At 49.7% G+C, this 24,504-nt stretch overlaps 1 protein-coding gene across 1 annotated transcript in view; it reads left to right on the forward strand.

Annotated features, from left to right (window-relative positions):
• COMP (cartilage oligomeric matrix protein) overlaps nt 1–24,504 on the forward strand; it is a 93,232-nt gene that overhangs the window by 46,317 nt on the left and 22,411 nt on the right. The window contains exons 7-12 of the mRNA XM_060233141.1: nt 2,667–2,825; nt 4,842–4,946; nt 9,653–9,760; nt 11,559–11,718; nt 15,762–15,880; nt 18,500–18,552. Coding sequence (XP_060089124.1) covers nt 2,667–2,825; nt 4,842–4,946; nt 9,653–9,760; nt 11,559–11,718; nt 15,762–15,880; nt 18,500–18,552 — 704 coding nt within the window. The remainder of the gene's footprint in view (nt 1–2,666; nt 2,826–4,841; nt 4,947–9,652; nt 9,761–11,558; nt 11,719–15,761; nt 15,881–18,499; nt 18,553–24,504) is intronic.

The raw sequence follows: 24,504 nt of genomic DNA on the forward strand, positions 1-24,504 counted from the left end.
ACCCTCTCACTTTCGCAGCATTGGTGCGAAAATTGGCGATGTACTCTCTCACCGATCAGGACCCTTGTTCCATGTCTTGTAGGGCAGTCAACGCTCAAGTCTCTTTGAGTGGGTCTTCATATTGTATCAATATGGCCCTCAGGAATGCTGCCACCGTATCGAGCTCAGGGCTGTGGGTCTCGTAGAGGCTCATGTACCATCTTTTGGCCGCCCCTTCCAGTTTCGATCCCAGATAGTCCACTCTGCTAAACTCGTCTGGGAAAGTATGACTCCAATAGTGCACGAAGCTGTTAGCTAATATGATGAAGTATTCCACTTCTTCTTGATCACCATCAAAGGTGGCCGCCAACTCCTGACCCCTCCCGAAATCCACCGGTCTGGCAGGAGGTTGTGGCGGCGACAGTTGCGGCAGCTGAGATGGAGGTGGTGGAGGTGGCTGCAGTTGTTGTGGCACTGGTTGTCCCCCGGGTTGTTGTGGCACTGGTTGTCCCCCGGGAGGGGCTGTGGGGTGTAGTGCCTGGTTGATCCTGGTCCTCATCTCCCGGATCATGAAGTCATTGTTCACCCGCATCTCGTCTCTCAGATCCTCGGCGATTTCCATCATTTGGAACCTTATGAGTTGGAAGAAGTCCCTCGGATCAGGGTCTTGATGTTCTCCCTCCTCCTTGGGGATCGGGTCCGTGCCTTGATCCTGTCGGCCATCACCTCTGCTTGCTTCCGAGGCTCCTGGGTTCCCCTCCTCTGACCGTGCTCTTAAGGGGGGAAGCTCCAGGATTGCTTCCCGGTGCTCCGGTCTCTCATCCATCAGTGTGGTTAATCGGCGTGGACTCCAATCTTTCGGAGTGATAAAACAGTCGATAAACAGTGTAGCGGGGAGCCTCTCCCAATTTGCCTCCTGGCGTCTAGGATGTGCCACGGAGGAGGCTTGGGTCTTCTCCTGGATCTGGATCTCTGCCCGCCGGAGTGCCAGGATCTGTGAGAGCTTCTCTGTTGTCTGGACCTCCGTCAGCCATGGCGTACAGAGTTTCCAAATTCGGTTATAATCCCACGAAATAGTAGTTTTCTCAAAATGTCAAGCACAGGTAGTTCAAGAATAGATTCCTTTGTTTTTAATCAAAGTTAGCTCTTTATTGAAACTCCATGTTGCAGATAAGATGTTGTCTTTGAGAAGACTAAAGAAAATATGGTTACAGCCAGCTATATAGATACAAACACACGTTTGGAATTCTGAGTTCAAAGGGCAAAGCAGTAATTTTCCTCTATCTAGCCATAAGCCTTCTAACGCCAGCCTGCGACCAAGATAAGACCTAGAGAGGCCTGGGATCTTTAGGGGGAGTATTGGTACTAAAACAAAGCAAGACAGTTCCATTCAGTAAACTTCCTTTGCCAGATGGCTACAGGGGCATGAGAAGAGGGGGATTGTAAATGAATGATACCCAGAGCCATTACTTGACCATACTTCAACTATTTTCCCCTCTATGAAATCAGAGTGCTTGACACTCTCTCAGCTGCACCTGCCTCACAAGGTGTCTGTTGTGAGGGAGGAAGGTAAAGGAGATTGTGACCGCTTTGAGACTCAGATTCAGAGTATAGGGTGGGATATAAATCCAATATCATCATCATCTTCTCCTCCTCTTCCTCTCCATTCTGTGCTGCTTCCCCAAACAATATTGTAGTCCGACCGGTCCAGAATCTGTCCCCTCGCCAGTTCGATGCCAATTGTTTCCCACCAAGATCCACAAAATTATCGGCAACTGGATGTGCAAAGTTTTGCTTAGGACAGCAGAAAATCCAAGAAGGAGACTGTGCAGCCTGTTTGAAAAGCAGGGGGTGGCCCGTGCATTGGGAAGCACATCCAGATATGTATCTGCTGTTCATCCCAAAGTTCCTAGATGTCAGGGTATCCGAGACACTGGCTGATTTCTGTGGGTATATAACAGGGCCGGCCAAACTGTGGCTTGGGAGCCACATGCGGCTCTTCTATACATATTTTGTGGCTCGCAAAGCCCCCACTGCCCCATTAGCCATCTCAGAGAATGCACTTAAAGTTAAAGTTGTTTTCTTTCAACCATTCCCTTCCTCCTCCCTTTGCCATCTGCTGCCCTCCCTCCCTTTCCTCCTTCCCCCCTCCCTCTCTTTTTCCCCTTCCTTCCTTCCTTCCCTCCCTCCCTTCCTTTCTCCCTTCCCTTCTTCCCTCCCTCCCTCTCTCTTTTCCCCCTTCCTTCCTTCCCTCCCTTCCTTCCTTTCCTCCCTCCCTCCCTTCTTTCTTTCCTTCCTTCCCTCCTTCCCTCCCTCCCTTTCTCCCTTCCCTTCTTCCCTCCCTCCCTTCCCTCCTCCCTCCCTCCCTTCCTCACTCCCTTCCCTCCCTTCCCTTCTTCCCTCCCTCCCTTCCCTTCCTTTCCTCTTTCCCTCCCTCGTCTTGTGGCTCTCAAACATCTAATGTTCATGTCTTGAGGCTCTCAAACATCTGTTTATTCTATGTGGCTCTTACGTTAAGCAAGTTTGGCCACCCCTGGTATATGAGATCATGGGGTAAAAGAAAAGTTGTTCAACAGAAACAAGGGGCCGATTTTGCACATCTGTAAGAAACTTCCTGCTATGTGGGGGAAAAACCTTACATGACTGTCCCCTCCTAACGTCCAGAACCAAACTTTTTTTCCCGACAGGGCTCCTATAAGTGTGGGTCCTGTAAAGCTGGCTTCACGGGGGATCAGACAGTGGGCTGCCGGAGCAAGACGGAGAGGTGGTGCCCCAACGGACAGCTGAGCCCGTGCCACGAGAAAGCCGAGTGTGTCATCGAGCGTGACGGGACGCTGGGCTGCAGGGTGAGCAGGAGGCCTCCCCAGTCCCTGAAAATAGTATTGAGTCCTTAATGATCTGGGACCCTCAGGGCCGGATTAACAATTAGGCCAAGTAGGCACTGGCTTATGGGTCTCCATGCTTTTAGGGCCCTGGGTTGGCTTCCCCTCCCCTTGGTTTCCCCCCTGCTTGCAGCCCTCCTTCCTTCCTCAGGGTATGGGGAGAGGAGCCTCAGCCAATAGAAGGAAGAGAGGCTTGGCTCAATAGTTCTGCTGTGCAATTGAGGGAGCCTGGCAAAGTAAGGTCTGCTCCCCCACTTCCTCCCCCAGGGAGGCGTCTCAGCCAATGGAGAAAATAGAGGTTTTGTTCTGTAGCTCCTGTGCGATTGAGCAAGCCTGGCAAAGCAAGCTGTGATGCAGAAGGAAGCAAGAGAGAGGGAGAAAAAAGCAGATGACAGCCAGTTGCTCAGGGGCCTGATAGAACCCCTCCGGGGGCCTGATTTGGCCCCCAAGCCGCATGTTCGACACCCCTGATATATTCATTTGCCTCTAATCAGCTTCCAAAGACAATAAAATATTACTGTTTGTCAGTAGAGGCCAATTTGGGACTTGAAGAGTATGTAGGGAGAACAAAATCTAAAATTTGACAAAGGGTGTGGACGGGAAAAATGGGGAAAGAACCCACGTTCATTCCAATTATCTCGGGGGCCTGAAAGAAAACATTGCAAACACAGGCTGGTCTTGGGTCTGTCTCTCTGTGGCCTCTGGGACACCAGCAGGCTGGCAATGCAGTGGTTATGAGCTCTGGCCTCTAATCTGAAGAACTGGGTTTGATTCCCCACTCCTCCACATGCAGCCAGCTGGATGACCTTCAGTCTGTCACAGTTCTCTTAGAGCTGTTACCTCAAGAGCAGTTCTCTCAGAGCTCTCTCAGCCCCACCTACCTCTCAAGGTGCCTTTTGTGGGGAGAGGAAGGGAAAGGTGATTAATAGTGCCTTTGAGACTCTCTAGGGCAGAGCCCTATGGCGTAGAGTGGTAAAGCTGCAGTACTGCAGTCGGAGCCCTCTGCTCACGACCTGAGTTCAATCCCAGCGGAAGCTGGTACAGGTAGCTGGCTCCAGGTTGACTCAGTCTTCCATCCTTCCGAGGTCAGTCAAATGAGTCCCCAGCTTGCTGGGGCAAGAGTGTAAAAGACTGGGGAAGCCAATGGCAAACCACTCCGTAAAAAGTCTGCCGTGAAAACGTTGTGAAACAATGTCACTCCAGAGTCGAAAACGACTGGTGCTTGCACCTTTGCCTTTACCTTTAGGGTAGAACATAAGAACATAAGAGAAGCCATGTTGGATCAGGCCAGTGGCCCATCCAGTGTAACGCTCTGTGTCACACAGTGGCCAAATAACCAGGCGCCATCAGGAGATCCATCAGTGGGGCCAGGACACTAGAAGCCCTCCCACTCTGCCCCCCCCCCCCAGCACAAGAATACAGAGCATCACTTGCCCCAGACAAAGAGTTCCAACAATACGCTGTGGCTATTAGCCACTGATGGACCTCTGCTCCATATGCTTATCCAATCCCCTCTTGAAGCTGGCTATGCTTGTAGCCACCGCCACCTCTTGTGGCAGTGAATTCCACGTGTTAATCACCCTTTGGGTAAAGAACTACTTCCTTTTATCCGTTCTAACCTCACTACTCAGCAATTTCATTGAGTGCCCACAAGTTCTTATATTGTGAGAAATAAAAGTACTTCTTTCTCTATCTTCTCTATCCCATGCATAACCTTGTCAACCTCTATCATGTCACCCCGCAGTCGAGGTTTCTCCAAGCTAAAGAGCCCCAAGCGTTTCAACCTTTCTTCATAGGGAAAGTGTTCCAACCCTTTAATCATTCTAGTTGCCCTTTTCTGGGCTTTTTCCTGATTTATTCAGGGTGGCCTTTGGAGGATAATCACATGTTTGGGCTGTTTCAATAGCGGTATGGTGATAGTCACATTTTAATATTTAAAAAAAGAGAAAAGTGGGGCATAAAAAACCTTTTCTTTTGCAGTGCATTGTTGGATGGGCTGGAAATGGCTACATTTGCGGGAGAGACACGGATATCGATGGGTTTCCCGATGAGAAACTACGCTGCAGCGATAAGAAATGCCGTAAGGTAATGTCACCTTCCCCATCCTGAACTTTCAGTATCTGTCCATGACTGTTGAGCCAACTGTTAGACTGCGGGTTCTGGTCTGTCCCATCAGAGCCAGGATTGAAACCCTCCACTTGGTTCCATTGGAGACAGGTCTCACGAAGTCTGCCTAAGAGCATACGAAAGCTTCCATTCTGAATAAAACTTAGTTGGTCTTAAAGGTGCAAATTGTCTACTGCTTTGTTCTGTTGCTTCAGACCAACACGGCTGCCCGCTTGGATCTATCTGCAATTCTGTAAGGCGATGATTAAGAATCTTCTTGACGATATAAGAACCCCAAGGTTACATACAAATTAGCCAAATTTGGCTGGCTTGCCACAAGACTAAGGAAAACTCTAATAATTCAGTCAGGAAATGGCCAAAAGCCTTTGCCAATCTGTTTGCTGCAACCGCCGTGTTCTGTCATGTTTGTAGTTTTACAACGCTATTGTACGCCTTTTTATGTATGATTTTCTGGTCATTCAGTTTTAATTTTGTATGATCTTACTGTTTTAAATGCTGGTTTAGGCGGTGAATGAACCAATCTCTCTCCCCCGTAAGGCGATGGAGAATCGTGGTGGTGGAAAGTCATAACTGACTCACGGTTTTCGAGGCAAGAGAGGAACAGAGGTGGTTTGCGGTTGCCTGCCTCTGCGTAGCGACCCCTTGGCTTCCTTGGCGGTCTCCCATCCAGGGGTGGGATTCTAGCAGGAGCTGCTTTGCATAGTAGGCCACACACCCCTGCTGTGGCCAATCCTCCAAGAGCTTCCAGGGCTCTTAGTACGGGGCCTACTGTAAGCTCCAGGAGGATTGGCTACAGCAGGGGGTGTGTGGCCTAACATGCAAAGGAGCTCCTGTTAGAATTCCACTCCTGCTCCCATCCAAGTACCAACCAAGGTTGACCCAGCTTAACTTCTGAGATCAGATGAGATCCGGCTAGCTGGGGCATTCCCAATCGATGTTCTCCATTGTCGTAAAAGAAGAAAAACCAGGGGACCAGACGGCAGCAGGAAGTGAAATCTTCTTGGAGACCCTTCGCTCTGGAAAGCACTTTTTTTTTCATAGAATCCTCGAGTTGGAAGGGACCTCCAGGCTCATCTAGCCCAACCCCCTGCACAATGCAGGAACTTCACAAATACCTCCCCCCCCACACACACATACATCCCCAGTGACCCCTGCTCCATGCCCAGAAGATGGCCAAAACCCTCCAGGATCCCTGGTCAAACTGGACAGGAAGAAAATTGCTGGCTAACCCCAAAGTGGCAATCAGCATTTCCCTGGGTGGGTATCCTGTTATTACTCCCAAGCTGCACGGCGTGGTATAAATCATTCTTCTTACTCCCCTGAGACACAAAGTTTTAAACTGTGGCCTGTTCTAGGGCTTTTTCTGTAGCAGGAGCTCCTCTGTATATTAGGCCACACACCCCTGATGCAGCCTATCCTCCAAGAGCTTACAGGGCTCTTCTCACAGGGCCTACTGAAAGCTCCAGGAGGATTGGCTACATCAGGGGTGTGTGGCCTAATAGGCAAAGGAGGTCCTGCTAGAATTCCTTACAGGGCTCTTCGTACAGGGCCTCCTGTAAGCTCCAGGAGGATTGGCTACGTCAGGGGATGTGGCCTAATATGCAAAGGAGCTCCTGCTACAAAGAAAGCCCTGGTCTGTTGAACGCATTGCTTACTCAAAAGTTATGCACAGTTTTTCTGGCTCCAAAACTGACTCTTCACAACGGGCCTTTGAGGTAGGTTAGGCTGGTTGTCTACTGAGCTTCATGACTTGAATGAGCACCTGAAACAGAGTCGCTTCAGTTTTAATCCAGTAGTCTAACCACAACACCTCTCAAGATGTAAGGTAGCTTTTGTTACTGAAATTCTCTCTGCAGGGCAGGGCCTTTCTAGTGGTGATTCCAGGGATTTCAATTGACTCTTTCTCCAGGCTCTTTCACACATATTGTGTGTCTCTCAAAGCCCCTACTGCCCTGTCAGCCAGCTTGGAGAAGGCATTTCTCTCTTTAAATCACTTCTCCAAGTCAAGCCAGTCAGCAGCTGAAGAATGCATTTAAAGTTGTTTTCTTTCCCTCCCTACCATCCATCCACCCTCTATCTATCTATCTATCTATCTATCTATCTATCTATCTATCTATCTATCTATCTATCTATCTATCTATCTATCTATCTATCTATCTATCTATCTATCTATCCATCCTTCCTTCCTTCCTTCCTTCCTTCCTTCCTTCCTTCCTTCCTTCCTTCCTTCCTTCCTTCCTTCATAAGAACATAAGAGAAGCCATGTTGGATCAGGCCAACGGCCCATCCAGTCCAACACTCTGTGTCACACAGTGGCAAAAATTTTTATATATACACACACACTGTGGCTAATAGCCACTGATGGACCTGTGCTCCATATTTTTATCTAAACCCCTCTTGAAGGTGGCTATACTCGTGGCTGCCACCACCTCCTGTGGCAGTGAATTCCACATGTTAATCACCCTTTGGGTGAAGAAATACTTCCTTTTATCCGTTTTAACCTGTCTGCTCAGCAATTTCATCGAATGCCCACGAGTTCTTGTATTGTGAGAAAGGGAGAAAAGTACTTCTTTCTCTACTTTCTCCATCCCATGCATTATCTTGTAAACCTCTATCATGTCACCCCGCAGTCGACGTTTCTCCAAGCTAAAGAGTCCCAAGCGTTTCAACCTTTCTTCATAGGGAAAGTGCTCCAGCCCTTTAATCATTCTAGTTGCCCTTCTCTGGACTTTCTCCAATGCTATAATATCCTTTTTGAGGTGCGGCGACCAGAACTGCACACAGTACTCCAAATGAGACCGCACCATCGATTTATACAGGGGCATTATGATACTGGCTGATTTGTTTTCAATTCCCTTCCTAATAATTCCCAGCATGGAGTTGGCCTTTTTTATTGCAAACGCACACTGTCTTGACATTTTCAGTGAGTTATCTACCACGACCCCAAGATCTCTCTCTTGGTCAGTCTCTGCCAGTCTCTTCCTTCCTTCCTTCCTTCCTTCCTTCCTTCCTTCCTTCCTTCCTTCCTTCCTTCCTTCCTTCCTTCCTTCCTTCCTTCCTTCCTTCCTTGTGGCTCTCAATCATCTGACTTTTATTCTGCGTGGCTCTTATGTTAAGCAAGTTTGACCATCCCTTGGTTAAGTTCTTTCCAGAAAGCACTGCAGACTTTTATTTTCTGGCTGATAGATTTTTTTTAAACAAAAGTATTTTCTTTGCTGCTATGGTTAAGTTATTCACTCTGTTTTTACAGCTAATTTTACTCTTGGGGGATATCTACCTTGCTTCTGAAGTATATCGTATGTTGCACATCATAAATACATATGGATTTCCCTCCCTGATTTTGGATGAATTTTTTTAATGGTTGTTTATAACCCCTCACAAGAACATGTGGGTCAAATTGAGTAGGGTTTGAAAATGTTTCAAAAGAGGTAAAGTGAATAATTTTTTCCCAAGTTTAAATTTTTTTATTAATTAATAAAAACACAATTCTACAAACATCAACCATAACAATAACAATATCTATAACACAAGCCATCCTGTTTTGTATATGATATACAGAATAAATATCTAGGAAAAAGCAAAATCTAAGTATTTATCCAGTAATTTACAAAGTGCACTTTGGTCAGCTTGTACATAGGCAAAAAAATGAAACCATTTCTCTATAAACATATTCTTCTCGCTTCCTTTGTCAAATGCTTCTGAATTTTGTATAGAACCAGCTATTTTATCCAAAGTGAATAATTTTAAATGACAAAGCTTATATTAATTAAGAACTTCCTGACCCTTAGAGCGGTTCCTCTGTGGAACAGGCTTCCTCGGGAGGTGGTGGTGGGCTCTCCTTCCTTGGAGGTTTTTCAACAGAGGCTAGATGGCCATCTGACAGCAATGAAGATCCTATGAATTTAGGGGGAAGGTGTTTGTGAATTTCCTGCATTGTGCAGGGGGTTGGACTAGATGACCCCGGAGGTCCCTTCCAACTCTATGATTAGAAGGAGAAGGAGGAGAATCAACAGAGGAATCCAGCTCAACGTTAGGAAGAACTTCCTGACCGCTAGAGCAGTTCCTCAGTGGAACAGGCTTCCTCGGCAGGTGGTGGGCTCTCCTTCCTTGGAGGTTTTTCAACAGAGGCTCGATGGCCATCTGACAGCAATGAAGATCCTATGAATTTAGGGGGAAGGTGTTTGTGAATTTCCTGCATTGTGCAGGGGGTTGGACTAGATGACCCCGGAGGTCCCTTCCAACTCTATGATTAGAAGGAGAAGGAGGAGAATCAACAGAGGAATCCAGCTCAACGTTAGGAAGAACTTCCTGACCGCTAGAGCAGTTCCTCAGTGGAACAGGCTTCCTCGGCAGGTGGTGGGCTCTCGTTCCTTGGAGGTTTTTCAACAGAGGCTCGATGACCATCTGACAGCAATGAGGATCCTGTGAATTTAGGGGGAGGTGTTTGTGAGTTTTCTGCATTGTGCAGGGGGTTGGACTAGATGACCCTGGAGGTCCCTTCCAACTCTACAATTCTATGATTCTAATAATGAACAAATTAGATTGCTGGAACAGTGAAAACGGCACAGTCATGAAATTGAATCACTGCCTTACCTGCTTGTTGCAATGTGATTATCGGCACAGTCAAAAGGGAACTCATATTCCACCATCATTTCCTGTTTCAGGACAACTGCGTAACCGTTCCAAACTCCGGGCAAGAGGATGCAGACAGAGACGGCATTGGCGACGCTTGTGACGACGACGCTGATGGGGACGGGATAATAAACACCGAGGTCTGAGCCGTGGTCTCTCGAATGCACCTTTCGCTCAAAACTTATGCCCAGGCAGGGGTGGGATTCTAGCGGGATTTGCATATTAGGCCACACCTCCCTGATCTAGCCAATCCTCCAAGAGCTTACGAAAAAGAGCCATGTAAGCTCTTGGAGGATTGGCTACATCGGGGGGGTGTGGCCTAATATGCAAAGGAGCTCCCTGCTAAAATTCCACCCCTGCATCTATGCACTGGTTTCCCAGGGATGGAATTTTAACAGGAGCTCTTTTGCATATTAGGCCACACACCCCTGATGTAGCCAATCCTCCCAAGAGTTTTCAAAAAAGAGCCTTGTGAATTTAGGGGGTGTGGCCTAATATGCAAGTGAGTTCCTGCTGGGTTTTTCCTATAAAAATCCTTGTAAGAAACAATGGTGCTATTAGGGGGTGTGGCCTAATAAGCAAATAAGTTCCTGCTGGGCTTTTCCTAAAAAAAAAAAAAGGCCTGACGTTCCAAACCTTTTCGTTATGGTGATCCGTAAGTCCAGGTTTATTTGGGATAGTAAATTTACCCAGGCCAAGGGTTTTGTGGTGCTCTAGGCAAATTATGACCTTGGGACCCATCTCTGCCGATGGCGTTCCTGGATTCTCTGCCACTTAGGAGGGGGATCCTGCAGTTTCTGAGGGATCCGAAAATGTGGCAATGCCCCCCCCCCCCCCGAGAGAAGCCTAACACGTCACCTGCTTAGAACAGCAGGAGGAAGCAGTGGTTTTTTAAATCAGCAAGCAGTGGGCTCGGACTTTTAATCTATTTGACCACAAAGAACATGGGCCAGTGAAGTTAGTGCATGGTTGGTGTGGGGCAGGAAATATAAGTTTAGGCAGGGGTGGAATTCTAGCAGGAGCTCCTTTGCATATTAGGTCACACCCACTGATGTAGCCAATCCTCCAGGAGCTTACAGGGCTCTTAGTACAGGGCCTATGGAGGATTGGCTACATCGGGGGGGGGGGGGGGCGTGGTCTGATATGCAAAGGAGCTCCTGCTAGAATTCCACCCCTGAGTTTAGGTATTTGTTCAGGGGAATTACGATAAATCTGAATAACAGGAAAGGAAACTTGGGGAAGGCAACCCCCAATTGTTTCAGTGTACGTTACCTGCCACAGTGCATTCCTTTGGACAGAGTTGCTCTCTGTGGAAGTATATAGTAACTGTCAGGACATTTTCTGTAGAAAAAGCCCAACAGGAACTCAATTGCATATTAGGCCACACCCCCTGGCATCACCATTGTTTCGCAACAGGGCCTTTCTGTAGAAAAAGCCCAGCGGGAAATCATTTGCATATTTGGCCGCACCCCCTGACATCACCATGGTTTCACACTGGACTTTTTTTGTAGAAAAAGCCCAGCAGGAACTCAATTGCATATTAGGCCACACCCCCTGCTGTCACCATTGTTTCACACAGGGCTTTTAAATAGAAAAGGCCCAGCAGGAGCTCATTTGCATATTAGACCACACCACATGATACCAAGCCAGCCTGTCGGAACTCTGTTATGGTATGTTTCTGCTCAAAAAAAGCCCTGGTAACTGCTATAAAGCTATGGCAGCTAAACCAAACCTCCATATGTAGTGGTAGTCTACCTTCAAAAATCAAGTAGCAAAGGGAAACATGCAGGGGAGGCTGTCTCGATCCTCTCTAGATTGTGAGCGCTCCTCGGAAGCATTTGCTGACCAAGGGTGCATTTGGGGGGCTGACCTGGGTGTGTCTCAAGTTCTTAACCTCCAATGTACACCGTTCCCTGATAGTCAACAATCCCTCCGCAGGACAATTGCGTGTTCGTGCGCAATGCAGACCAGCGCAATGTGGACCAGGACAATTATGGGGACGCCTGCGACAACTGCCCCCACGTGAAGAACAACGACCAGAGGGATAGCGACGGAGACGGCCAGGGAGACCTGTGTGATGACGACATGGATGGAGACAGTGAGTGATTGTCCAGTTCTGTGCAGTTCTCATTAACTCAACCTCTTGGATATAATTCAAATAAGGCTTTTATTAAATGAGCATCATGTTCACTGTCAAGACTGTCTTTGTTAGAACTGACCCCTCAGGGTCGAGCAATACATTTATACCTTATTAGAACCACATAAAAGCAGCCCTGTGGCCCAGAGTGGTAAAGCTGCAGTCCTGCAGTCCGAACTCTCTGCTCACAACCTGAGTTCGATCCCGGCAGAGGCATGGTTCAGGTTGTCGGCTCAAGGTTGACTCAGCCGTCCATCCTTCCGAGGTCAGTAAAAGGAGTTCCCAGCTTGCTGGGAGGAAAGTGTAGATGACTGGGGAAGCCAATGGCAAACCACCCCGTAAAAAATCTGCCGTGAAAATGTCCCGATGCAACATCACCCGAGTCAGAAACGACTGGTGCTTGCACGGGGGACTACGGACCTTTTTAGCACACTCTCCAGCCCACGTAACAAATGAGTTTGACACCCCTGGCCTTTGTGCAGAGTCAAAAGCAGACCAGAGGACCAAGCATCCTGTCTCCCTCTGTGCTCAGGGGTGCCCCCACAAGCCCCCCTCAACTGAATGGCTCCATCGTCTGCCATGGAAAGCCAGGCTGCCTCTGGAGAAGCAGGTGTTTTGGGGTCCACGTTGCTAGCCAGGGGTGGGATTCTAGCAGGAGTGATTTGCATATTAGGCCCCACCCCTCTGATATAGCCAATCCTCCAAGAGCTTACAAAAAAGAGCCTTGTAAGCTCCAGGAGGATTGGCTACATCAGGGAGGTGGGGCCTAATACGCAAAGGAGCTCCTGCTAGAATCCCACCCCTGTTGCTAGCCAAGTCAAGAGGAATTCCTCAGCGCAAATTCGGTGCTAATTACAGAGTAGGGAGGATTTCTCTGAAAGCTTGTGCCTTTGCTCCTCCCCAGTTCTCTAAAGCCACGTCAGAACTGGCCTCTTCTGCCCACGGATCCTCTCCTGGCTTCCTCCCTAGACCCAGGGACAGGACGGGATGCCGTGCAGCTTGTCTGTCGGCCGGTTCCTGTCCCGTCGACACCAGAGTTTTCCGAGCTGCGTGCCCAAACGTTGGGTTATTTTTGGCTCGCGCGGGGAAAGGAAAGCGATGGATTTAGGCCACCAAGGCTGGACGAGGTGGGGAAGTTAGACAGACAGGAGTCTCCTTCAGTTAGAGAAACCGGCATCTATGCAAACAAAGAGAACAGCCTTGTTGGCTGGAAGCAGGGACAGTTTTTGGTCCCAGCGAATGGGGTTCCAAGCAGCTCCGTAGCTAAGTGTCACAGGGGCAGGGGGCCATGGGGGGCTGTAGGAGGAAGGGTCATGGCGGTGAGAGCAAGAAGCTGGAGAGGGTCACCCCTCTCCCTCCCCCCCTCCCCCCTCCAGTGTGATTTAAATTCCCCTTCTGCCTTTCCTGGAGCTCAGCCTGCAGTGAACATCTTCCAATTCCAAAGTTCCAAAGAAGGCTGATTTGTATCTCTGCGCTCCCTCCCCATTTCCCTTCTTTCCTGGGCCCTTCCCCAACCCCAAGCAGCAGGGAACGCGTCTGGCTTGTGCACGCTGGCTGGGGGAGACACGTCCTGGCCACTTTCCTTCCTCCCTGCCTTTCCACCCTGAAAGGGCTCTAGCTGCCCTTGCAACCTGTGCAATCTAGAGGCCCCTCCTCCCACCCACCCAAGAACTGACCGTTCAGACTCATGGTGGTGGAAAGCAAGGCAGCACGTGGAGCCCCCAGCTCTTCGCAGCCAGACTAAGGGCTGCTGGGAGCAGGGGGTGGGGCTGCCTGCCCACCCAGCCAACTCTGCTCAGAGTGCTTCAGGGGAGAGCGACCTGCTTCATGTGCTGAAGCGATGGGGGTGAGGGGGGAGCCAAGGTTTGGGGAGGGGGCCCACAAAATCCACAAGGGAGCTGGGCCTTCTGGGTCCCATAGGGTGCTATGGACCTGGATTCAAGGGGGTGAGAGCAGATGAACACCTCTTCCCCAAGTGAAGGGTTAAGGACATAAGAGAAGCCATGGTGGATCAGGCTATTGGTGCATCCTTTCCAACCCTCTGGGTGCGTTCAATAATGCACTTTGCAACTTACTGTGTAAGAAGAGCAAAATCCACTTGCAGACCGTTGCCATAGGAAAGCACCCTCTGTTTCACACGGTGGCTGAAACCCAGGTGCCAGCAGGAGGTCTACCAGTGGGGCCAGAACTCCAGAAGCCCTCCCACTGTGGCCCCCCAGGCAAGGTACCAAGAACATGTAGCATCACTGCCAAAGACAGAGACCAATATCGCACTAGACCTTTAATCCTACGTTAGCCCTGTCCCCAAACTGACATTCTACGCTGGAATCAGAATCAGAGATAACGGACTCTGTGATTTTATTGTAGGATGTCAGCTTGGGGACAGGGCGAAACCAGGATTCAAGGTCTAGTGCGAAACTGGTCATAGTGCTCCATCTACATCTTGTGGCTGGGAGCCATCGATATACCTCTGCTCCTTATGTAAGCCCCGCTTGAAGCTGTCCGTTCTTATAGCTGCCACCACCTCCTGTGACAGTGAATTCCACATGTTTTAATACTTTTAATACTATGTGGCTCTGGAAGCCTCCACCCCCCCCCCCATTGTACAGTTTGGAGAAAGTATTTGTCTCCTTAAATCACTTCTCCAAGCCAAGCAGCTTGGAAAATGCATTTTAACTTAAAGTTGCTTTCTTTCCACCTCTCCCTCCCCATCTATTTTTCCTTCCTTCCTCCCTTCCCCTCCTCCCTCCCTCCCTTCTTCCCTCCCCTTTTCACCTCCCCCCTCCCTCCCTCCCTCCCTCCCTCCCTCCCTTCCTTCCTTCCTTCCTTCCTTCCTTCCTTCCTTCCTTCCTTCCTTCCTTCCTTCCTTCCTAGGATATAATAGCATTGGAAAAAGTCCAGAAAAGGGCAACTAGAATGATTAAAGGTTTGGAACACTTTCCCTATGAAGAAAGGTTAAAACGCTTGGGGCTCTTTAGCTTGGAGAAATGTTGACTGAGGGGTAAAATGATAGAGGTTTACAAGATTATGCATGGGATGGAGAAAGCAGAGAAAGAAGTACTTTTCTCCCTTTCTCACAATACAAGAACTCGTGGGCATTCAATTAAATTGCTGAGCAGTCGGGATAGAACGATAAAAGGAAGTCCTTCTTCACCCCAAGGGTGATTGACATGTGAAATTCACTGCCACAGGAGGTGGTGGCGGCTACAAGCATAGCCAGCTTCAAGAGGGGATTGGATAAAAATATGGAGCAGAGGTCCCTCAGTGGCTATTAGCCACGGTATATATATATGTGTGTATATGTATATTGGTCACTGTGTGACACAGTGTGTTGGACTGGATGGGCCATTGGCCTAATCCAACATGGCTTCTCGTATGTTCTTATGTTCCTTCCTTCCCTCCCTCCCTCCCATTTATTCTGACTCTTACATTAAGCAAGTTTGGCCACCCGTGGCTTAGAGGGATTATTGACTACTAGTATAGTATAGTATAGTATAGTATAGTATAGTATAGTATAGTATAGTATAGTATAGTATAGTATAGTATAGTATTAGTAGAGCCAGCACAGAGTAGTAAAGCTGTAGTACTGCAGTCCAAGTTCTGCTCACAACCTGAGTTCGATTCCGGCAAAAGCTGGGTTCAGGTCGCCGGCCCAAGGTTGGCTCAGCCTTCCATCCTTCCGAGGTCAGTCAAAGAAGGACCCAGCTTGCTGGGGGGGAAAGTGTAGATAACTGGGGAAGGCAATAGCAAACCACCCCGTTAAAAGTCTGCCGTGAAAACGTTATGATACGACGCCACCCCAGAGTCAGAAACGACTGGTGCTTGCACAGAGAACTACCTTTACTTTTATAGCACTCTCTCCCCCCTTCTGCCCCCCAAATGACCTTCACCAAAGTTCTCTCATTGGGTCAGAGTACAGGGGCCTAAATGCCCCTGAAGTCGTAAGTTCACAGCTGGGCTCAGTTCTGAGTACTGACCGTGTTGCTCTCTCCCCTGCCCCACAGAGATTAAAAACATTATGGACAACTGCATGAGGATTCCCAATCCAGACCAGAGGGATACTGATGGGGACGGCGTGGGAGACGTCTGCGACAGTTGCCCTTCGATCCATAACCCAGACCAGGTAACTTTCAGCCCCAGTGGGATGGAGAGGCCAGTGGCAGGGACGTGGCGGAATGTGTCATCAGAAAAAGTGGGAAAGCTGGACCGTTGCCACAGAAACCTTGAAAAACCATAGCCACGAAAGATGTGTGACTCTGGAGAAAACATCCCATGCCAAATTTGAACCCTGCCGTTTATGAGTTTTGTAAATTACATATGCTATTAAGTTCTGTTTTATTTCGGACAGTTGTGGGGGAAATTGATGCAGGTCTTTGGAAGCCCGCCCTTGACCCCTGGAAGTCTTGTTCAGACGCTCTATACATTTTCTGAAAGTTGGCTGGGCATTAACCACACTGACTCACACAACCCTGTGGTGCAGAGTGGTAAAGCTGCAGTAATGCAGTCCAAGCTCTCTGCTCACGACCTGAATTCGATCCCAGCGGAAGCTGGCTTCAGGTAGCCGGCTCAAGGTTGACGCAACCTTCCATCCTTCCGAGGTTGGTAAAATGAGTACCCAGCTTGCTGGGGGGGAAAGTGTAGATGACTGGGGAAGGCAATGGCAAACCACCCCGTAAAAAGTCTGCTGTGAAAATGTTGTGATGCGATGTCACCCCAGAGTCGGAAACGACTGGTGCTTGCACAGGGGACTACCTTTTTTCCTTTTACGCACACAACCAAAAGGTCCACATGGAAGAAAATACATAACAGGCAATATTGCTGGATTTTCAGGAAGTGGAATAGAAAGCCAGTTTGGTGTAGTGGTTAAGTCTGTGGACTCTTATCTGGGAGAACCGGATTTGATTCCCCACTCCTCCACTTGCACCTGCTGGAATGGCCTTGGGTCAGACATAGCTCTGGCAGAGGTTGTCCTTGAAAGGGCAACTGCTGGGAGAGCCCTCTCCAGCCCCACCCACCTCACAGGGTGTCTGTTGTAGGGGAGGAAGGGAAAGGAGATTGTAGGCCGCTCTGAGACTCTGTCCTTGAAAGGGCAGCTTCTGGGAGAGCTCTCCAGCCCCACCCACCTCACAGGGTGTTTGTTGTAGGGGAGGAAGGGAAAGGAGATTGTAGGCTGCTCTGAGACTCTGTCCTTGAAAGGGCAGCTGCTGTGAGACTCTTCGAAGTGGAGGGCGGGATAGAAATCCAATATCTTCTTCATTCAGTGACACATTTGGAAGGGCAGAATGCTTACAGAATTGCCAGCTCACCTGCCAGAGTTCATAGTCTTGGACAGGAGATTTAGTATAACGGGATGTGTATGTTTTTCATAGCTTGGACTGCTGGATGAAAGTGGAGCCCTGAGAATATCGCTGGCCCAGGAGAGAATATGAGACAGGGCACATTTGCACATCGAAGGCAGCGACATCTGAGCCCCAATCTTAGAGCCAGTAGCATCAGACACATTTCTGAAACGGAAATCAAGGAGCCCTAGTGTGGCACCGATTCCTTCCCTGGTGTCTACCAAGTATTTTTAGAAATGTGGTGGAGCCAGGCTGGTATTTTGCCCAGCGAGGCTTCTGATTGGCTACTGGAGATTTGATTGGCTATGCGGAATTTTTTTTCAAATGTTGCTTTGGCAGCAACTGCCACAGCAGCAGAAGGATCGTCATCGCTGTGTGACTGAAGGGAAGCTGCAGCAGCCATTTTGTGGCTGGCTCCGCCTCTTGCAGCAGCCATGTTGTGGCTGGCTCCGCCTCCTATGGCTGCTGTTTTGTGACGGACTCCGCCTCCAGTGGCCCGTTTTGTGGCTGCACCCACCACGCAGTGTCAGAATTCTAAAGGTGACAACAGTCTTTAAAACAGTGGTGTCAATCTCATTTGTTATGAGGGCCGAATCTGACATAAATGAGACCATGTGGGGTTGGGCTGGGCCATGTGTGTACCTATTTGTGATCAGGCAACAGAGACGTAAACTTTATAAAGGACACAGACAGAAACATTTTTTTTAAAAAGGACCTTAAAACATCCTTGAAATATTAGCATTCGGTCTTAAAGGTGCTTTCTTTGTATTTCTAACATGGGGCCCAGGGAACTGGGCAAAGGAAGCTCTGGCTTTTTCCTTCCTTCCCCAGCGGACGAGGAGGGGGAAGAGCCTCACCAATAGAAAGAAGAGAGGCTTGGCTCGGTAGCTCTGCTGTTCCTGGCAAAGCAAGCTCTCCTTGCCCCCTCTTCCTCCCCAAGGGAGGAGCCTCAGCCAATGGAGAAAATAGAGGTTTTGCTCTGTAGCTCCTGTGCAGTTGAGCAAGCCTGGCAAAGCAAGCTGTGGTGCAGAAGGAAGCAAGAGAGAGGGAGAAGGAAGCAGATGACAGCCAGTTGCTCAGGGGTCTGATAGGAGCCCTCCGGGGGCCTGATTCGGCCCCTGGGCCACATGTTTGACACCCCTGCTTTAAAAGGTTGGGGAATCCCTGGAGTAAAATAATCATAACCTGCTCGAGTTTGGTACTGGGGAGTCAAGGATGCAGGTGAGCATCTGTAGGCTTTAGATTTTTCAAGCAAGAAGGGAAGTCTTGAAGTGGGGGTGGGGGTGGTAGGACAAAGCCCCCTCCCTTTTTCCAGCAATACCGAGTCTGAGCTTGCTAAGAATACCTTAAGGGTTTCTATAACGATCTAAAGATTCAATATTTTTGTGTCTCCCTCTGTTTAGAAAGATACCGATCACGATCTTGTCGGGGACCCCTGTGACACCAACCAAGATCGGTGAGTTTCAGAAATACTGTCCTTGGTTAACCTGTCGGGAATGGTGGGGTGCTGGACATGTGGTCAAGGACTGCCGCTAAGCTTTGAAAAGCGTGCTTTTTATCATTTGTAACCTGTCCCCTTTAGTTCTGCATGTCAGCGTGAGCCTCAAGAGGCAGACTTAAGCTCAGAACAGGGATTCACAATGAGACGCAACAGGCAGCCTCCTTTTTTTGTTATTTTGCTGTAAAGTTACATCTAATGTATGGCGACCCTGAAGGGTTTCCAAAGCAAAAGATATTGTTGGTGGTTCGCGTAATGTAGGACGCAGATTCAGATTTGCATTAGCGCAGGGACAGAGTGCCAAATAGAATTGCACTAATCCAGATCACAGAATTCATTTGCTCTAACCTACCTTGCACTCCTGTTGCATTTAAGCTGTTACCTTCAAAGTATTATATTTGCAGGGCTTGCTTTAAAAGGACATAGTGCTTTATCTCTCTATCCCAGGCCTGAAGTGGTCTGGAACAATGGACAATAGGCCTCTATTAAGAGTCCTTGCTAACCATAATATATATATATATGAAAGGAAACACATTTCCCTAGCAAGAGAAAGTTACCAGAGGTCTGTTAGCATCCTTTGATAAGGGAAGCGTTCTCTCTGCCTCATGCAAGGACCTCCTGGTCTGAAAGGAGCTCTCTCGCCCACGCAGTAGAGATTGTTCTTACTGACTCATTCTCTGGAACAAACCAGAGACCAGGAGGATGCTGGGTGCCACGAAGACGGGAGATTGGGAGTAGAGAACAAAGAACTCACCCTGGTAGAGACGGGTTTCTTTAAGCAAATGAGACACCACAAAAGAAGATGATGATATTGGATTTATATCCCGCCATCCATTCCGAAGAGTCTCAGAGCGGCTCACCTTTCCCTTCCTCCCCCACAACGGTCACACTGTGAGGTGGGTGGGGCTGAGAGGGCTCTCACAGAAGCTGCCCTTTCAAGGACAGAGTCTCAGAGCAGCCTACAATCTCCTTTCCCTTCCACCCCCACAACGGACATACTGTGAGGTGGGTGGGGCTGAGAGGGCTCTCACAGAAGCTGCCCTTTCAAGGACAGAGTCTCAGAGCAGCCTACAATCTCCTTTCCCTTCCTCCCCCACGACAGACACCCTGTGAGGTGGGTGGGGCTGAGAGAGCTCTCCCAGAAGCTGCCCTTTCAAGGACAGAGTCTCAGAGCAGCCTACAATCTCCTTTCCCTTCCTCCCCCACAACAGACACCCTGTGAGGTGGGTGGGGCTGGAGATGGCTCTCACAGCAGCTGCCCTTTCAAGGACAACCTCTGCCAAAGCTATGGCTGACCCAAGGCCATTCCAGCAGGTGCAAGTGGAGGAGTGGGGAATCAAACCCGGTTCTCCCAGATAAGAGTCTGCGCACTTCACCACAACACCAAACTGGCTCCCCAAAGGCTAAGAGCGAGAATTTGTAACCAATCAACGAGATCTGCTTTGTTATCAGAGATTGTATAAATATGCTGTGGTTTGTAAAGATGGGTTTGAGGAAAAACACAGGAGGAACGGTGGTATAGAGCAGGGGTGGCCGATGGTAGCTCTCCAGATGTTTTTTGCCTTCAACTCCCATCAGCCCCAGCCATTGGCCATGCGGGCTGGGGCTGATGGGAGTTGTAGGCAAAAAACATCTGGAGATCTATTGTTGGCCACCCCTGGTATAGAGAGATACGGGTTTTCCTCCTGTCACTAGTGGTAATAAAGGAATCTCTGGATCGACTCACTTGGAACTCTGGCTGTTGGGTCTCTTAATTTGGGCTGGAGGGACTCAACTCTCTGCACAGATGTTGCGTGCAACGGTAGTGACCCTGGTATTCCTTGCTAGTCTCCCATCTAAATACACAGGAGGGGGAGGGACGGTGGCTCAGTGGTAGAGCATCTGCTTGGGAAGCAGAAGGTCCCAGGTTCAATCCCCGGCATCTCCAAAAAAGGGTCCAGGCAAATAGGTGTGAAAAACCTCAGCTTGAGACCCTGGAGAGCCGCTGCCAGTCTGAGAAGACAATACTGACTTTAGGGTTTGAAGAATCTTTCGGGCTCAAGTGCCGTGTTCTACTGGAGAACGTTTTTCTTCCAGACGTTTCGTTCTCGGCTGCGGAGAACATCCTCAGTGGCGTTGCAGCTGGAGGAGGCGCTGTGACCTGCTGCAACAACACTGAGGATGTTCTCTGCAGCCGAGAACGAAACGTCTGGAAGGAAAACATCTTCTTCGTGGTCTCTGTGCATCACACTGATGGGATATAGGCGCCTGCGCCGATCTCGATCGGTATTCTTGAAAGCTGCGGATTTCCGCGCCCCAGGCCCAGTGCGCATGCGCAGAAGCCCCACTGCGCATGCCCACAGGGACCGGAGCGGACATCCCGCCAGTTCTCTTCTGACCGCCGCTTGGATCGGTCGATCTCTCGCACAGTCGGTAGAAATCCTTTTCTTGGAAGTTGCTAGTTGTTGGATTTTGAACGTTATAGAACTTTACTTGGCATAGACCACACAACAGTCTTTTTAAAGACTAGGGAGGGAGAAGGCGAAAGAATTTTCCGAAACTTTTCCCTCAGTTTTCCCCCTTTTTCCCGCCTTTCCCTCACCCCCCCCCCCCGTATGGAAAAACGGTGGGGATTTTTCAAAAGGTGTAAGAACTGCGGTAGCAAGATCTCCCCCACAGACGGACACCTTCTTTGCCTTTTTTGCTTGGGAGAAACGCATATCCCCGACGCGTGTGTCCACTGCGCAAAATTTTCCCGCCAGACGAAAAAGAACCGCGCGGGTCGTTTAGCAGCGGCACTGATGGAGAAAGCACTGTCGCCTAAACGAACGTCGGCAGTGACGCACACCCCGTCGACATCGGAGTCGCTCGGCGCCGACAAGAGCACCTCCGACGCCGAACGCCCCACAAAATCGGGCTCGGCACTAAAGTCCGCCTCCTCCACTCCTGCAAAACGGCCAAGGGAGGAGAAGGGACTGCAGCCGGAAGCGAAGAAAAAGAAAAAATCGGACAAACATCGATCGTCCGCGACTTCGCTACCGACGTCACCATCGGGATCGACGGCGAGAGTACCGCCACTGAAGCTGTTCGCTTCCCCACGCCGCCGGTTAAGCCCCCCGGTGTTGGCATCGATGTCGACGCAGATCGCCATTTCATCCGACTCGGATCGCGACTTAGAGCTATCCCAGAGATCGGGAGCGGAGAGCAGCCCACTGGAGATACACACAGTGGAGGACACCGCTCAACCCCGAACGCCGATCAGGGAACCATCAGTCAGCCCCGATCGTCGGCAAACCCAGCACCCCAAGGAAGATCGATCTACCACGCCGAGGGAGGACCGCGGGCGTGACCGTTCAAGAAGCCCTCGACACGCTCCCCGGTATCGGCATCGATCCAGAGATTCAGAGGAGAGATCTCGCAACAGGGATCGTTCTCCACCGAAACCACCTACAATGTCGTGGGATCAAAGACAGTGGCAGTACCTCTACGGGTCCTGCCCCATGCCTTCTATGTTCCCCTGGTTCCCTCCCAGACATCTTGATTGGGACCAACAATCGGAAGCATCTGTCAGATCCCGAACGTCATACCGACCTCGACACACACCGTCGGCGTCGGTGTCGAAACCACCGGACACAACGCCACCGAAAGAGCCGAAAACTACCCCACGATCTCGGAGCCCCGAGCGGAAGACTCCCGAGTCACCTAGGGCCCAAGAAACACCCAAGCATTCCTCGGAGCACTCAGGATCCAGAGAAGGCTCCCCAACATCCGGGGAAGACTTTCCCCGAGAGGAAATTTCTTCGCCGGAAGAGCCAGCTCCATCCAGCAAGGTAGGCGATGAGTTGCCCATATCTCCATCAGAGGACTTAAAATCATATGGAGATTTAATTAAAAGGATGGCACACACTCTATCGCTACCGACGGTCCAACCCAAGCCGGTGGTTACCGATAACGTGTTCGATGTCGTGCAATTGGATACCTCGACGGCCATAGCTTTACCGCTTACTACGGTGATGCTACACACGACAAAAGCATCGTGGGACAAGCCAGCCTCAACACCAATAGGCTCCCGAAGACTCGACCACATGTATCGAGTCCAGGAATCCACAGCCGAGTTTTTGTTTACCCACCCGAAGCCAAACTCGGTGGTGGTGGCGTCCTCGTCAAAGGCCAGAAAGACACATGCTTCTCCTCCAGACAAGGAGGGAAAGAAGTTGGACAATTTAGGCAGAAAAATTTATACGGCAGGCTCGCTGGGAATAAAGGTGGCAAATTATGGCGCGTGCATGGGCCGCTACCAATACGCCCTATGGGATCAGTTATCAACACTTCCGGACCTGTCAGAACAAGCCAAACAGGCACTCAAGAAAATTCAAAGGGAAGGCATAGCACTAGCTAAGCAGCAAATTAATTCGGCTAAACATGCAGGTGACGTCTCAGCAAAAACACTCACCTCAGCTATCACCTTAAGACGCCACTCTTGGTTGAGGTCGACGGCACTCCAGCCGGATACACAATCCTGCATCGAAGATCTTCCCTTTGACGGAAGTGGGCTATTCAGCTCCACCACAGACACCATATTGCAAGAGATGGACAAAAGCATCAAAACATCTCGCAATTTGGGGGTTCCCATGTCATCTAGAACCCAGGGGAAACGCTCCTGGAACAAACCTTGGAGTAAGAAGCCATTCTCCAAGCAACCCACCGATCAACAATGGAGGCCCAAAGGTTCCTCAACCTACTCCAAGCCGCCGTACAACCCGAAAACGAAGTACTCACCTAATTCGTCACAGCCATCCAGACAAAAGGGGAATAGACCGTCCAAACAGGGTCTTTGACTGCCCTTCCCCCTGTTTTGCCCCCTACCTTTCGGACTCACACCATACCAGACTTTTCCCATACTCTCCGGCATGGTCCACAATCACTACGGACAAATGGGTTCTGTCGATAATCCGCGAGGGTTATCAAATAGAATTCAGAGAAAACCCCACAGTTCCCACTGTCATTCACACCAGAGCATCTCTCACTCTACAGGAAGAGGTCCAATCGCTTCTCCAAAAAGATGCGATAGAGAAGGTGCCAACCAACCAAGAGGGGCGAGGGTTTTACTCCCGTTATTTCACCATCCCCAAAAAGGATGGAGGCCTTCGACCCATCATGGACTTACGAGGCCTAAACAATTTCATACAAAACCACAAATTCAGAATGGTCTCCCTACAGAACATCCTACCCCTACTGAACCAAGGGGATTGGATGGCCACACTAGACCTGCAAGATGCCTACTTCCATGTGACCATACATCAGAGCCACAGAAAGTTCCTCAGATTCACAATTGGAGACTCCCACTACCAATACAAAGCTTTGCCCTTTGGCCTCTCTACGGCACCGAGAGTTTTTACAAAGATCATGGTGGTGGTGGCTGCTCATCTGCGTCTACAGGGGATCACTGTCTTTCCCTATATAGACGACTGGCTGCTGGTAGCGAGTTCGGAAATACTTTTAGCACGGCACGTAGAAGTCACCTTAGCCCTTCTGCAAAAATTAGGCCTACAGGTCAACCTAAAGAAATCGGCGTTGCAGCCCTCCCAGAGGGTGCAATTCATAGCGGCCATATTGGACTCAAAAGCCTGCAGGGCTTTCCTGCCGACACAAAGGGCGGAAGACATCATATCTCTAATACACGTGTTCCTGACCAACCCTACAGTCACGGCGTTCCAAATTCAACGCCTCCTGGGCTTGATGGCAGCGACCACGGCAGTACTGAGATTCACCAGATTCCACATGAGGACACTGCAGCTGTGGTTCCTACGTGTGTTCAACTGCCAAACAGACCCCCCTTCACGCCAACTGACGGTCCCACCGTCGGTGCTCTGGACCCTGCCCTGGTGGCAGGAGAGACAGAACCTCCTCCAGGGAGCCCCGTTCCACAGG

This window comes from Heteronotia binoei, chromosome 2, assembly GCF_032191835.1.
Source record: "Heteronotia binoei isolate CCM8104 ecotype False Entrance Well chromosome 2, APGP_CSIRO_Hbin_v1, whole genome shotgun sequence".
NCBI lineage: Eukaryota > Metazoa > Chordata > Lepidosauria > Squamata > Gekkonidae > Heteronotia > Heteronotia binoei.